Source organism: Theobroma cacao, chromosome 3, assembly GCF_000208745.1.
Source record: "Theobroma cacao cultivar B97-61/B2 chromosome 3, Criollo_cocoa_genome_V2, whole genome shotgun sequence".
Taxonomy (NCBI): domain Eukaryota; kingdom Viridiplantae; phylum Streptophyta; class Magnoliopsida; order Malvales; family Malvaceae; genus Theobroma; species Theobroma cacao.
The window spans coordinates 23,395,826-23,408,187 of record NC_030852.1 but is presented as its reverse complement, the minus strand read 5'-3'; the positions used below and the strand labels follow the sequence as shown (position 1 = coordinate 23,408,187).

General features: G+C 36.4%; 1 protein-coding gene across 1 annotated transcript in view; it reads left to right on the top strand.

The window, feature by feature from the left end:
* The window catches only part of LOC18604822 (DExH-box ATP-dependent RNA helicase DExH14), a 39,097-nt gene continuing 27,045 nt past the window's right edge, over positions 311-12,362 (top strand). Inside the window, exons 1-15 of the mRNA XM_018117714.1 lie at positions 311-564; positions 1,373-1,431; positions 1,544-1,712; positions 2,203-2,656; positions 2,738-2,803; positions 3,558-3,662; positions 3,744-4,046; positions 5,168-5,284; positions 5,380-5,439; positions 5,591-5,662; positions 5,744-5,860; positions 5,951-6,112; positions 11,670-11,735; positions 11,853-12,005; positions 12,089-12,172. Of these exons, the coding sequence (XP_017973203.1) occupies positions 455-564; positions 1,373-1,431; positions 1,544-1,712; positions 2,203-2,656; positions 2,738-2,803; positions 3,558-3,662; positions 3,744-4,046; positions 5,168-5,284; positions 5,380-5,439; positions 5,591-5,662; positions 5,744-5,860; positions 5,951-6,112; positions 11,670-11,735; positions 11,853-12,005; positions 12,089-12,172 (2,097 nt within the window). The 5' untranslated portion in view covers positions 311-454. The remainder of the gene's footprint in view (positions 565-1,372; positions 1,432-1,543; positions 1,713-2,202; positions 2,657-2,737; positions 2,804-3,557; positions 3,663-3,743; positions 4,047-5,167; positions 5,285-5,379; positions 5,440-5,590; positions 5,663-5,743; positions 5,861-5,950; positions 6,113-11,669; positions 11,736-11,852; positions 12,006-12,088; positions 12,173-12,362) is intronic.

The following is a 12,362-nucleotide window of genomic DNA, read 5'->3' as shown; positions in this document are numbered from 1 at the left end:
AAAAAGAGTTTTTACTTTCCTTTTGCTGAGAGAAAGTAACTTACCCTTGATGAGCTGAGAGGATGAGATTCCTTTAGTTGAAGACAATGACTTTTTCTGTAATAAGATATCACTTGTATTTTTTCAATCAAACAATGTAATGCACTCTTTTAAAATACAAAGAATATGCCTTACTTTCCTTCAACTAAACGGACCCTTACATCTTTATATGACTAGAAGAAAATCCATAGGACCAAAACCCGACCCACAAAGCCCAAACACATCGAAACAGAGCAATACAAAACCCGGTTCAGTTTTTCTTTTGTTCTTTGTAACTTTCGATCACCAATTGCGACTGCCCCGAAAGCTATATATATAACGAGACGCATAGTCTTCCATTGATAAAGTTTGCAGTGCAGTCTAGGGTTTTCCAAGATACGGATGCTTTTGGTAACTGTGACTGTGGAAAAGAAAAATGTTGGTTCAGCTCCCTCGGTTGACAAATTCTTTGAGGGAACCCTTCGACATCGACCAAGCTTATCTCCAGCGCAAGATTTTCCTTCAAAGCCGCAACAAAGCTACCAAGTAAAAGCAAAAATTCCTATCTTAATTTACTCTTTTTTTTTGTTTTTTAATGCTTTCTTTATTTGCTTAAAACAGAGGAAAAGTGGAATGTTTAGGATTCGCTGTTTGGTTTGTTAAAGTGCATTGGGTAGAAAAATGCTATTATTGAAGTAGAACTTTTAAAATTTCTGGTCGATTGAAATTATGTGAAATTAAGTGAGAAATGCTACTATTTGGTTGTTGCTGTTGTTACTTTTTTTTCTTCTGCCTGCCATAGAGAACAAAAGTGCTTCGAATGCCACAGTAAATGTCGTTTTGGAAGAGTTAGAAAAAGATGAATAAATGGACTTTTATATAGTAATACACTGTTGTTAGATTTGGTTTTGCGTTTTATATATTTATTCATTTTTAAACAATTACTATGATTTTACATTTTGCTTTTACTCTTCAGCAACATTTTAGGAAGTAATAGGGCAAGTAGCAAAAGCAACATTCAGATGAAGCCTAAGAGTATCTTCTGTCTATAATAAAATTTAAGTTCTATCAACTTATCATTGTAGAAATTTTCAGAGGCCTTTTAGCTTTTAACTTCAGAAAAATCATTTTTAGCTCTTACATAAGTTAAAAACTGCTTTTTTGTAATCCCAGTTTGACCCAGCCTAAGCTTGTTGGAATAGAGAAGCTGCTGACCAAAAAGACCTTATAAATTTATTTGCTTTATTTTAGTTTGGTGTTAGTTTATTGATAAGAAGTTTTACTCTTCATTCATTAATTTAATTTTCAGTGCAAATTATATGAACCTTGTTTTTTTAATTGTGTAATTTACTAGTGGAAACCAACTTGATGAGTCAGATCTTGCAAGGAAGATAGTTCATCAATGGGAAGAAGGTATGTGCCATGATGTTTTATTGAACGCAGAATTTTAATGTGCATGCGGAGTTTTCTCTATCAGATAGGGTTTAACATGATGTTTATTTTGTTGATGGGACTTATAAAGCAGCTTCAGTAGAAGTGAGACAACTGTACAAACAGTTTATTGGGGCAGTGGTTGAGCTGATTGATGGAGAGTTGCTGCCTGAAGGGTTCCGTGAGGTTGCATTGACTGCTTACCGTATTTTTAGTGGGACAGTGGAAGGTGATGAAGTTGCTAAAAATATAAATGAGAAGAAGTAAGGCTTTAATTTCTGATTGCTTGATCCCATCTTTATTGATGGAGGTCGAAATTAGCATAAGTAGGGAACCTTTGCCAACATTTCTAATTTTTTATGCTTCATTTTGCTTAGAATAGGATCCTAATGTGGATAATCTAACATATTAAGTTTGGACATGTGATGAAAGAACTGGACAATTGGTAGCCCAAGCCTAAATAAAAACCATTAACAAGTACTAAAGAGAAACTTCAGAGTTGTTTTGAGATGGATTTCATTTTGTTCATTTCAAGATTTATAATGACAAAGGTTTTTATGGTCCCATTGTTAGTTCTAATTTTCCTAAGGATCAAAGTAAGTCGTAGTGGATTAAATTGGTTGTTGGAAGGAGATGAGTCAACATTGCATTTTAACGTACCCCATTAGACTCTGATACCTGCATTAGATATATGGTAAGATATTAATCTAAAATTTCAGAGTTGTGATTTCAGTCAATGACATCAAAATGCAGGGTAGAATTGCAGAAAGTTATTGGTCATGGAGTTTCATATGCTAATGTGCAGAAAGTGGCCTGTTTGGCACAAAAGCTTTCTCAGTCTCAACCAAGAGACAGCGGGGACACGCTTGTTTTTGAGAAGCATGTAAATGGAAGTGACGATGGTTCAGAATTTGGAGCTGACCTCATCTTTAAAGCACCAGCCCGGTTTCTGGTGGATGTTTCTTTGGAGGATGTGGAGTTACTGGGTGAGGAAAACACTGCACCTTCTTCTGCATTTGTTGAAGGATGCTATGATAAAAATGGCACTATTAATTATCACAATGCTGCTGATAGTGTAAACTTCAATTTGAGTTGGTTAAGAGATTCCTGTGAACGGATAGTCAGAGGGAGTACTTCACAACTTTCACGAGATGACCTGGCAATGGCTATCTGTCGAGTACTTGATTCAGACAAACCTGGTGAAGAGGTATGGATTGGCAATGATTCTTCTTTAAGCATATCTGTGTTTCTTTTGCATGTCTTGCATAACATTAAAAGTATTCTGTAGATAGCTGGTGACTTATTGGACCTTGTCGGGGATAGTGCATTTGAAACTGTTCAAGACCTTATATTGGTAAGACATCAATTTTATTTCCAGTGTTATATCTTTTATGTTCTTGTGGAGTCAAGCTATTCTCCCCTCTCTCTCACAGGCTCCAAAAAGATGCTACTTTCCAATTGGCTGAAGCCTAATCTTCTTATGCCTTGATATGATTGGGCCATGCTTAAGAAGTTGCTAGTTTTATGTTTCACTGATTTTTTAAAGGTTAAAATATGATTTTAGTTCTCAAATTCACTGGAAGCTTATGTATCTACCTCTTGTATTGTCTAATCAATAATGACCTTGAAGGATGAAAATTATGAAGTTGACTAAGTTGATATTAACTGGTCAAATTACAAACTTCTCTTTGTTTGTATGACTCGTTATTATCATTTTTTTCTCCCAAAAAGTTTTCCTCTCCCGTTGTTCTTGTTCATTAATTTATTTATATTTTTATGTTTCACTGAGATTTTAAACGTTAAATTATAATTTTGGTTTTTAAAATTTGCTGGAAGCTTATGTATCTACTTCTTGGATTGTCTAGTCAATAATGACCTTGAAGGATAAGTATTGTGAAATTGACTAATTGATATTAACTGGTCAAATTAGAAACTTCTCTTTGTTAGTAGGACTCTCATTATTATCATTTTTTTTTCTCTCAAAAAGTTTTCCTCTCCCTTTGTGCTTTTAATTTATTCATTTATTTTTTCCGTAATGCCTAACTATTAGATACTTCAGATTCAGTTCTTTGGAGAAGTCACTTCCTGATTGTCTTTTCCTTTTTCAGCACCGAAAGGAGCTTGTTGATGCTATCCATCATGGATTATCGGTACTGAAATCTGACAAAGTGAATCCAAATTCTCGATCACGCATGCCCAGCTATGGGACTCAGGTATTGCTGGATTTTATATTAGAAAGTTGTTCATCAAAATATCAACGACTGTTAAGAATTCATTTTTTCCTTCTTTTGTAGGTTACTGTCCAAACAGAGTCTGAGAAGCAAATTGATAAACTACGGCGCAGGGAGGAAAAGCGTCATAGACGTGGAACTGATTATGCAGCTGAGAGTGATATGTCAGCTGCAAGCTTTTCTTCTTTACTTGAAGCAAGTGAGAGGAAAAGTCCATTTGATGATTTGATTGGGTCTGGCCAAGGGCCCAATTCTCTGGCAGCAACTGCCCTTCCACAAGGGACCATGAGGAAGCATTTTAAGGGGTATGAGGAGGTCATTATTCCCCCAACACCAACTGCTCAAATGAAACCTGGGGAAAAGCTGGTACTTCACATCTATGGCCATATTATTCTTTACCATCTCTTTACCATCAATATTTTTCCTGTTGATTGGCTCAGTGTTTTCAATACAATTGTAAAACGTAGAGATTTATTCGTCAGTGAATAACATGTTCTATAAGTTTGTGTAAGAAGTACAACGGACTGGCTGATAAGCAATTATGGCAAACAATGTTACCTAAAATAATTGTTCTGTTAGTTTGTTACTATTTACCTGGAAACCATCTGTTTTGAGGATTTTTAAAATATGTAGGTAGCCTCCCTTATAACTTCTCTACTTTAATTCTTTACCATGGGCAAGGATGTCTTCTGAAATAACACCTTAGCTGTGGAAGGATGTCTACTGAAAAAACACCTTAGCTATGCAAGGATGTCTACTGAAAAAACACCTTAGCTGTGCAAGGATGTGAATTTCCTGTTTTCTACTTTATTCATGGTACATTTAACACCTTGGCTCCTCATTTCCATGTGTTTCCTCTCCTCTCTCCCCTTTGTGTCTGTGCATCTATCTATGGGCTTTCACTCATTTTGAGTGCATCTTTGAGGTTATCCTTTCTAGGACGTCCCAGCCCTTATCCCAATTTCTTTTCATAACATGATGTATGAGACTGAAAAAGTCTTCTCTCAATCTGTGACATTGATTAGGAGAACCAAAGAAGGAAAAAAGAGGAATATGATATTTATGACACTAAAAAGTTTATTAATTTGTTTATAGAGGGAAGGGCTTTGAATGATTGGGTGTTACAGCTTGCCAAAGTAAGAGCAACTGTTATCGCTTGTCAGAGCTCCAAAAGATTGGGTGATACAACCTATAGGTGCCTTTGTTTGGAGCTTTGCTTCTGCTAAAGCTGTAAAAGGGGTTTACACAATTTCTTATGCTTAATTTCTGATTTATAACATCGTTTGCAAAACGAATTGCCTTAGGGCACTGCCATAACTACATGAGCTTATCTCCTCAAAAGTACTGAAGTGGTGATCAGTTGTGGTGTTAACTTTTTGAATCAATGCTGTTCACTGGTTTTATAGATGGATATTCTATTATTGCTTGCTTAGTTATACTTTTGATAGTGGCTTAGTGTATTCATTTTCTTTCTTGTATTTGGTCAGATTGAGATAAAGGAGTTGGATGACTTTGCTCAAGCTGCTTTCCGGGGGTACAAGTCTCTGAATCGTATTCAGAGTCGGATATTTCAAACTGTTTATTGCACTAATGAGAATATATTAGTAAGTCTTCTGTTCTACAGCTATAATTTAATATTAGAGACAAATTATATTTGTAAAAAGATCACTTTTCATTAATTATGTTGATGTACTTTAAGGTTTGTGCACCAACCGGAGCAGGCAAGACAAATATAGCCATGATATCTATTCTACATGAGGTATGTTCTTTAGTTAGGTCTCTATGCTCTGCTTTTTTGGGTTTTTATATTTGATAATTTGGTATAGAAATACAATTGAATCATTGTTTTTGGATGGTACTTGATGCATTTGATGCAATGCTTTGTGTTATCTGCTGGTCTTCTTTTGCAGATTGGACAGCATTTCAAGGATGGCTACTTGCATAAAGATGAATTTAAGATAGTTTATGTCGCCCCTATGAAGGTTGAACATCCCATATAATTTTCTGTCCCTTTGTCAGTAGGATTGGTTACTGATTACTTTTTTCTGGTTATGTTTTTCCAGGCACTAGCTGCTGAGGTGACTTCGGCATTTAGCCATCGCTTATCTCCATTGAATATGTGTGTGAAAGAACTTACCGGAGACATGCAACTTTCTAAGAATGAACTTGAAGAAACTCAGGTTCATTGTTATTAAATTACATATGCTTATTTTTATGGTGACAACAAACACACTGTTACCGAAGGCTTTTTTTTTGTTTTCACCTATCAGATGATAGTTACAACCCCTGAGAAATGGGATGTTATTACTCGCAAAAGTAGTGACATGTCACTCTCAATGCTGGTGAAGCTCTTGATTATTGATGAAGTGCATCTTCTGAATGATGACAGAGGTCCAGTGATAGAAGCACTAGTAGCTAGAACTCTTCGTCAGGTAAAGGACTCATCATTGTTTCTTCTGTTGAATTGGTTATATTTTCATTAATGTAGTTTGAGATCACGGGTATGGTTGCAAACTGTACCATGAAATAATAGTGCTTCCGCCGCTCTTCTCACCAAACAGATATAGGATTACTAGAGCAAGGATCTTGGCATTCAGTACTGCTGCGATTAGGATCATACTTTAGTGAGTTTGTGAAGATCAAGAATACATGGGAATATGGGATTAATACATTGAAATTACAGTCAAGTTTTATACTAACTCAAGGCAAGTTAGCTAAGTCCAAGCTAGCTGTTTAGATGTTTTAGATGTTCTTTATTGACAAGAATCACTACTATCTGTTTTTGGTGATAAAGTTTATCAGTTCTGAAAAACAGAGAATGAAACAAAATTCTCTTTTATCGTATTGGAATAACTAGGTGCTAATTATATACAAGAAAACCTATCTAAATTAAGTCTTGGAATCTGGTAAATTACCAGAAATTAGGGAACAAGAAATCAGGAAATAATCCAGCAAAAAAAGGAAAATAGAGAAAGCAAATAATATCCCTAAACTAACTCCTACAAATCTGGAATATAGTCAATAAAAAAAATTGATAAGCTGTCAACACTTCCCCTCAAGCTGGTGAATAGATGTTGGTCATTCCCAGCTTGTCTACTATCACTTCAAAACTCGGTCTAGGCAGCCATTTTGTTAGAACATGAGCTATTTGTTGTTTGGTAGGCACATAGGTCATGCAAATTACTCCATCTTCTATTTTTTCTTTGATAAAATGTCGATTTATCTCCACATGCTTTGTTCGGTCATGATGAACCGGATTATGTGCAATACTTATTGCAGCTTTATTGTCACAATATAGCTTCATAGGTCCCATACTAGACACTTTCAGTTCATCCATTAGCCTCTTTAACCAAATCAGCTCACAGGTTCCTTGTGCAAGGGCTCTAAATTCTGCTTCTGCACTGCTGCGAGCTACAACTGGTTGCTTCTTGCTTCTCCAAGTAACCAGGTTCCCCCAAACCTTTGTACAATAACCAGATGTAGACCTCCTGTCCTCAACTGAACCTGCCCAATCTGCATCAGTAAATGCCTCCACACTTCTCAGCTCATTTTTCTTGAAGAACAAGCCTTTACCGGGTATAGATTTTAGATATCGCAAGATTCGGTTGACTGCCTCAAGATGTTCTTCACTCGGAGAATGCATATACTGGCTCACTACACTTACAGCAAATGCAATATCTGGTCTTGTGTGAGATAAGTAAATCAATCTTCCCACTAGACGTTGATATCTCCCCCTATCTATTGGAATTCCACTCCTTGTTCTTCCAAGCTTCATGTTCATAACTATCGATGTTTCAGCTGGCTTGCAACCAAGCATCCCTGTCTCTTTCAAAAGATCTAATGTTATTTTCTTTGAGAGATAATAATACCTTTCTTGCTTCTTGCCACTTCCATCCCTAAGAAATATCTTAGTTGCCCAAGTCTTTGATTTCAAATTCACTCCTAAGAGTTTTCTTAAGCCTCTCCATTTCTTCTGTATCATCTCCGGTTAAAATAATATCATCCACATACACAATCAAGATAATTTTCTTTCCATCTGGTGAATGCTTGAAAAAAAGAGTATGATCAGTTTGTCCCTGCTGGTAACCATACCTCTTTATAGTCTTTACAAAACGGTCAAACCAAGCTCTCAGTGATTGTTTTAATCCATATAGTGACTTCTTCAATTTACATACTTTTCTGTTACCAATTGCCCCTTCAAAACCTGGAGGCAAATCCATGTAAACCTCCTCATCAAGCTCTCCGTTGAGAAAGGCATTTTTGACATCCATTTGATGTAGTGCCCAATCAAGATTAGCTGCTAGTGATAGTAGCACCCTTATAGTGTTTAACTTTGCAACTGGAGCAAACGTTTCTGTGTAATCCACCCCAAAAACTTGAGTGAATCCTTTGGCAACTAGACGAGCCTTGTGTCTCTCTATTTCACCATCTGACTTGTACTTAATGGTAAACACCCATTTGCACCCTACAGAACTCTTACCCTCAGGTAACTCCACTACATCCCAAGTTTCATTCCTTTTTAGGGCTCTCATTTCTTCAAGTACGGCAGCCCTCCATTCTGGCTTTTCAAAAGCTTCTTGAACATTTTTTGGAATCTCATCCCTTTCAATCTTTTCTGTCAAAGCTCGGAATGCTCATGATGATTGGCTGTAAGATAAGTAATTAGAAATAGTATGTTGAGTGCATGATCTAACCCCTTTCCTGAGAGCTATTGGAATGTCCAACTCATTAGGTTGAGTCTCCACTTGAGGCAAATTAGAAGTATCACCAGCACCAATAATTTCAGTTTTAGTTTTAGCATTTACCTTTGGATTGGACTCTTGGCAACATGGTTGATGAGTGAAAGCTTGCACTTCTTGAGGCTTTTTGTTTCTTCATGAATAACACGAAGCTCTGATTGTTGTTGACTAAGCCCATTTGGATCTTCCCCTATTTCCAACCCAAAATCTGTTGATGACATAATTGGAGGATTTTTATTTCCTGGTGGTGTTTCAGGTAGGTCAGCAACTACAGGAAGAGGAATAAGACAATCCCAAGCTTCTCTTCTCCTAGTATCTCCCCCTGAAGAGTAGTATTTGGGTAGAAAGGTTGATCTTTAAGGAAAGAGACATCTAAGGAAACAAACATTCTTTTTGTGGTTGGACAGTAGCATTTGTACCCTTTTTGACTAGGAGAATATCCAACAAAAATACATTTTATAGCTTTAGGATCTAATTTTTCACGGGTAGGACTGGTATTATGTACGAAGGAAGTGCAACCAAAGACTTTTGGAGACAAAGAGGTGAATAATCGAGTTTGAGGGTAGGTTTCCAGTAAGATACTCAAAGGAGTTTTAAATCGGAGGACTCGGGATGGAAGTCTGTTTATTAAGTATGATGCAGTTAGGACTGCCTCATCCCAAAACTGTTTAGGAACATGAGTTGTGAACATAAGTGCACGTGCAGTCTCCAATAGATGGCGATTTTTACGTTCAGCAATACCATTTTGTTGTGGGGTTTTGATACGAGAACTTTAGTGAAAAATTCCATTTTCTGTAAAGTAATTGCCAAGAATTGAATTGAAATATCCCCGACCATTATCTGTTCGAAGAATTTGAATTGATGTATCAAATTGGTTTTGGATCATTTTATGGAATTGTTGGAAAATGGTGGCTGCATCTGATATTTCTTTGAGAAGATCAACCCAACATGCTCTTGAATGGTCATAAATAAAGGTTATGAACCATTTAGTTCCTGAAATATTATTTACCCTTGAAGGACCCCAAATATCACTATGGATCAATGAAAAAGGTTTAGATGACTTGTATGGTTGATTTGGATAAGAAGTATGGGTATGTTTGGAAAATATACAAGTTTCACAACGAAAAGAATTGATATCTTTATTCTTGAACAGAGAAGGAAACAAGTTTTTCAAATATGGAAAAGTAGGATGGCCTAACCTATTATGCCATAACATAATCTTACTGGAAATTAGAGTTAATTCACCACTTAGAGCCAGAGCTTGTTTATTCACTTGTCCATTATCCTCAAGGTAGTATAGCCCGTCACGCATCTTAGCATTGCCAATCGTCCTCCTCGATAGTAAATTTTGAAACTCACCAAATGATGGATAAAACTTAACCACACAATTCAAATCATTTGTCAATTTGCTAATAGACACTAGATTACATTTTAAATTTGGGACATGAAGTTCAGATTTTAGTGTCATATTAGCCAAATTTACAGATCCTTTTCCAGCAACAGATGATAAAGCACCATCAGCAACACGAATTTTGGAATTTCCCGAGCATGGGGCATAGGTAAAGAACGACTTGTGGCATCGAATCATATGATCTGAAGCTCCTGAATCCATAATCCAAGGGTCATTAGATTCAAAATTTGCACTCAAGGCAGAGAGATAATTACCTTACTGGGCTATAGAACAATTTGAAGCTGGAACTTGTGCACTAGTTTGGTGTTGGGCAAGAAAGGCTTGTAGTTGTTCAAGCTGTTCCTTGCTAAAAATTTATCCTCCAGCCTTGTTTTCCTCTGCAACAGCTTGAAAACCTCTACTTTGTTCACCTTGTTTACGTGCCTTCCAATTTGCTGGGTTTCTATGTATCTTCCAGCATGTTTCTCTAGTGTGATATGGACGTTGACAATGATCACACTAGGTTTTATCATTTTTCCGATTCCCATGCTGATCACTAGAGTTGGCAGGTTCATGTTTTTTTGAAACAAGAGCAGAACTTTGGGACAAGTTATCTAAAATAATCTCTGTAGTCACTCCTAACATAACACGTTTCCCGCTTTCTTCTCTTCTCACCTCTGCAAATGCCTCTCTAATGTTTGGAAAAGGTTTTGTCTCCAAAAGTCGACCTCGTACCTCATCTAACTCCTTACTTAAACATGAAGAAAATCAAACACCCGTTCTTTTTCAAGCATTTGCTTATACTTTAAGCTGTCCTCAGGACAATGCCAATTTGTTTCATAAAACATATCCATCTCTTGTCATAACTTAGTCAAAGTATTGAAATACTCAGTCACTGAAAGATTACCTTGCTTTGTGCTTCTTAAGGCAGCTCTGACCTCAAAACATTGTGCTGAGTTTTCCAGATCTGAGTACATTTCATGTGCCATATCCCATATCTCCTTTGCTGTCTTGTAGAATAAATAAGTCCGGCCAATCTTAGGCTCCATGGAATTAATTAACCAAGCCATAACCCTGGAATTCTCTGACTCCTAAGTTGAATGACTTGCTGCTCCTTCCTTTGGTGTTACCTTTGTACCCATTAAGTAGCCGAGTTTTCCTTTGCCTCGTATTACCAGCATAACCGACTGAGACCATTCAAGGAAATTGGCTCCATTGAGTTTATGTTGGGTTATTTGGAGAGAATGGGTTTCCCCGACAGTAGAAATCACAGATGAAGACACATTTCTAGAAGGTTCAGATGACACCTCTGAGGAACCTTTTAGAGTTGCATCTGCCATGGCTGCTTTGGTCAACAATAATGGTTAGAGGAGCTGAAGCTCTGATACCATAAAAAAAAGAGAATGAAACAAAATTCTCTTTTATCGTATTGGAATAACTAGGTGTTAACTATATACAAGAAAACCTATCTAAATTAAGTCTTGAAATCTGGTAAATTACCAGAAATTGGGGAACAAGAAATCAGGAAATAATCCAGAAAAAAAGGAAAATAGGGAAAGCAAATAATATCCCTAAACTAACTCCTACAAATCTGGAATATAGTCAATAAAATAAATTGATAAGCTGTCAACAAGTTTTCTTTTAATGAATTTAAATTAGCTTTTTTTTTCTTTTTAGTTTTTTGAATGATAATTTTATTCATCTTCATCTGAGGGTGCTTTAAAAAATGAATTTATTGTTGGTTTTTGCTCCAGCTCTGATCAAGGTGTTTTGTAGTGGCATCATCACTTTGGGTTATACCAATGTTAAATCTATATTGTTCTATTATCTTTATTTTATGTTTTTTCCTTTTGGTGGCAGGTGGAGTCAACACAGACAATGATACGAATTGTGGGCCTTTCAGCTACTCTACCTAATTACTTAGAGGTTCTTTTAACCATATATTGATAGTTGGGACTTAATATTCACTCTTAAATGGTGGAATTTTGATGTCTCTACTTCTGATTTTTTAGTATGGTTAATGTCTTTCATATAAATGTCCAGGTTGCACAGTTCCTTAGAGTGAATCCAGAGACAGGCCTTTTTTACTTTGATTCTAGTTACCGTCCAGTTCCTCTTTTACAACAATATATTGGAATTAGTGAGCAGAACTTTGTTGCTCGCAATGAATTGTTGAATGAAATATGCTATAAGAAGGTCTCTGTTTCCTAGTAGGCTCTCATTCTTATAACTCAAGTCTTGAGTGAGAGTTTAGTAAATTGATTATACTTTACTGCCAGGTTGTTGATTCCTTAAGGCAAGGTCATCAGGCAATGGTGTTTGTTCATTCACGGAAGGATACTGCAAAAACAGCTGAGAAATTGGTATACCTTTTTTTTTCTGTCTGTGTTTATCGTGGCTGAGTGGTCTGGCTTTTGAAGTTTTTCTTTTGGTTTGTTTCTCTGCATACATGTGCTTTCATGTGTTCGTGTTGTAGAATGACTTCCAAAGCTGTTTAAAGCAAAAGATATTTAAGGAATAGGTATGATCCTGGGAAGCGGGAATCCATCTACC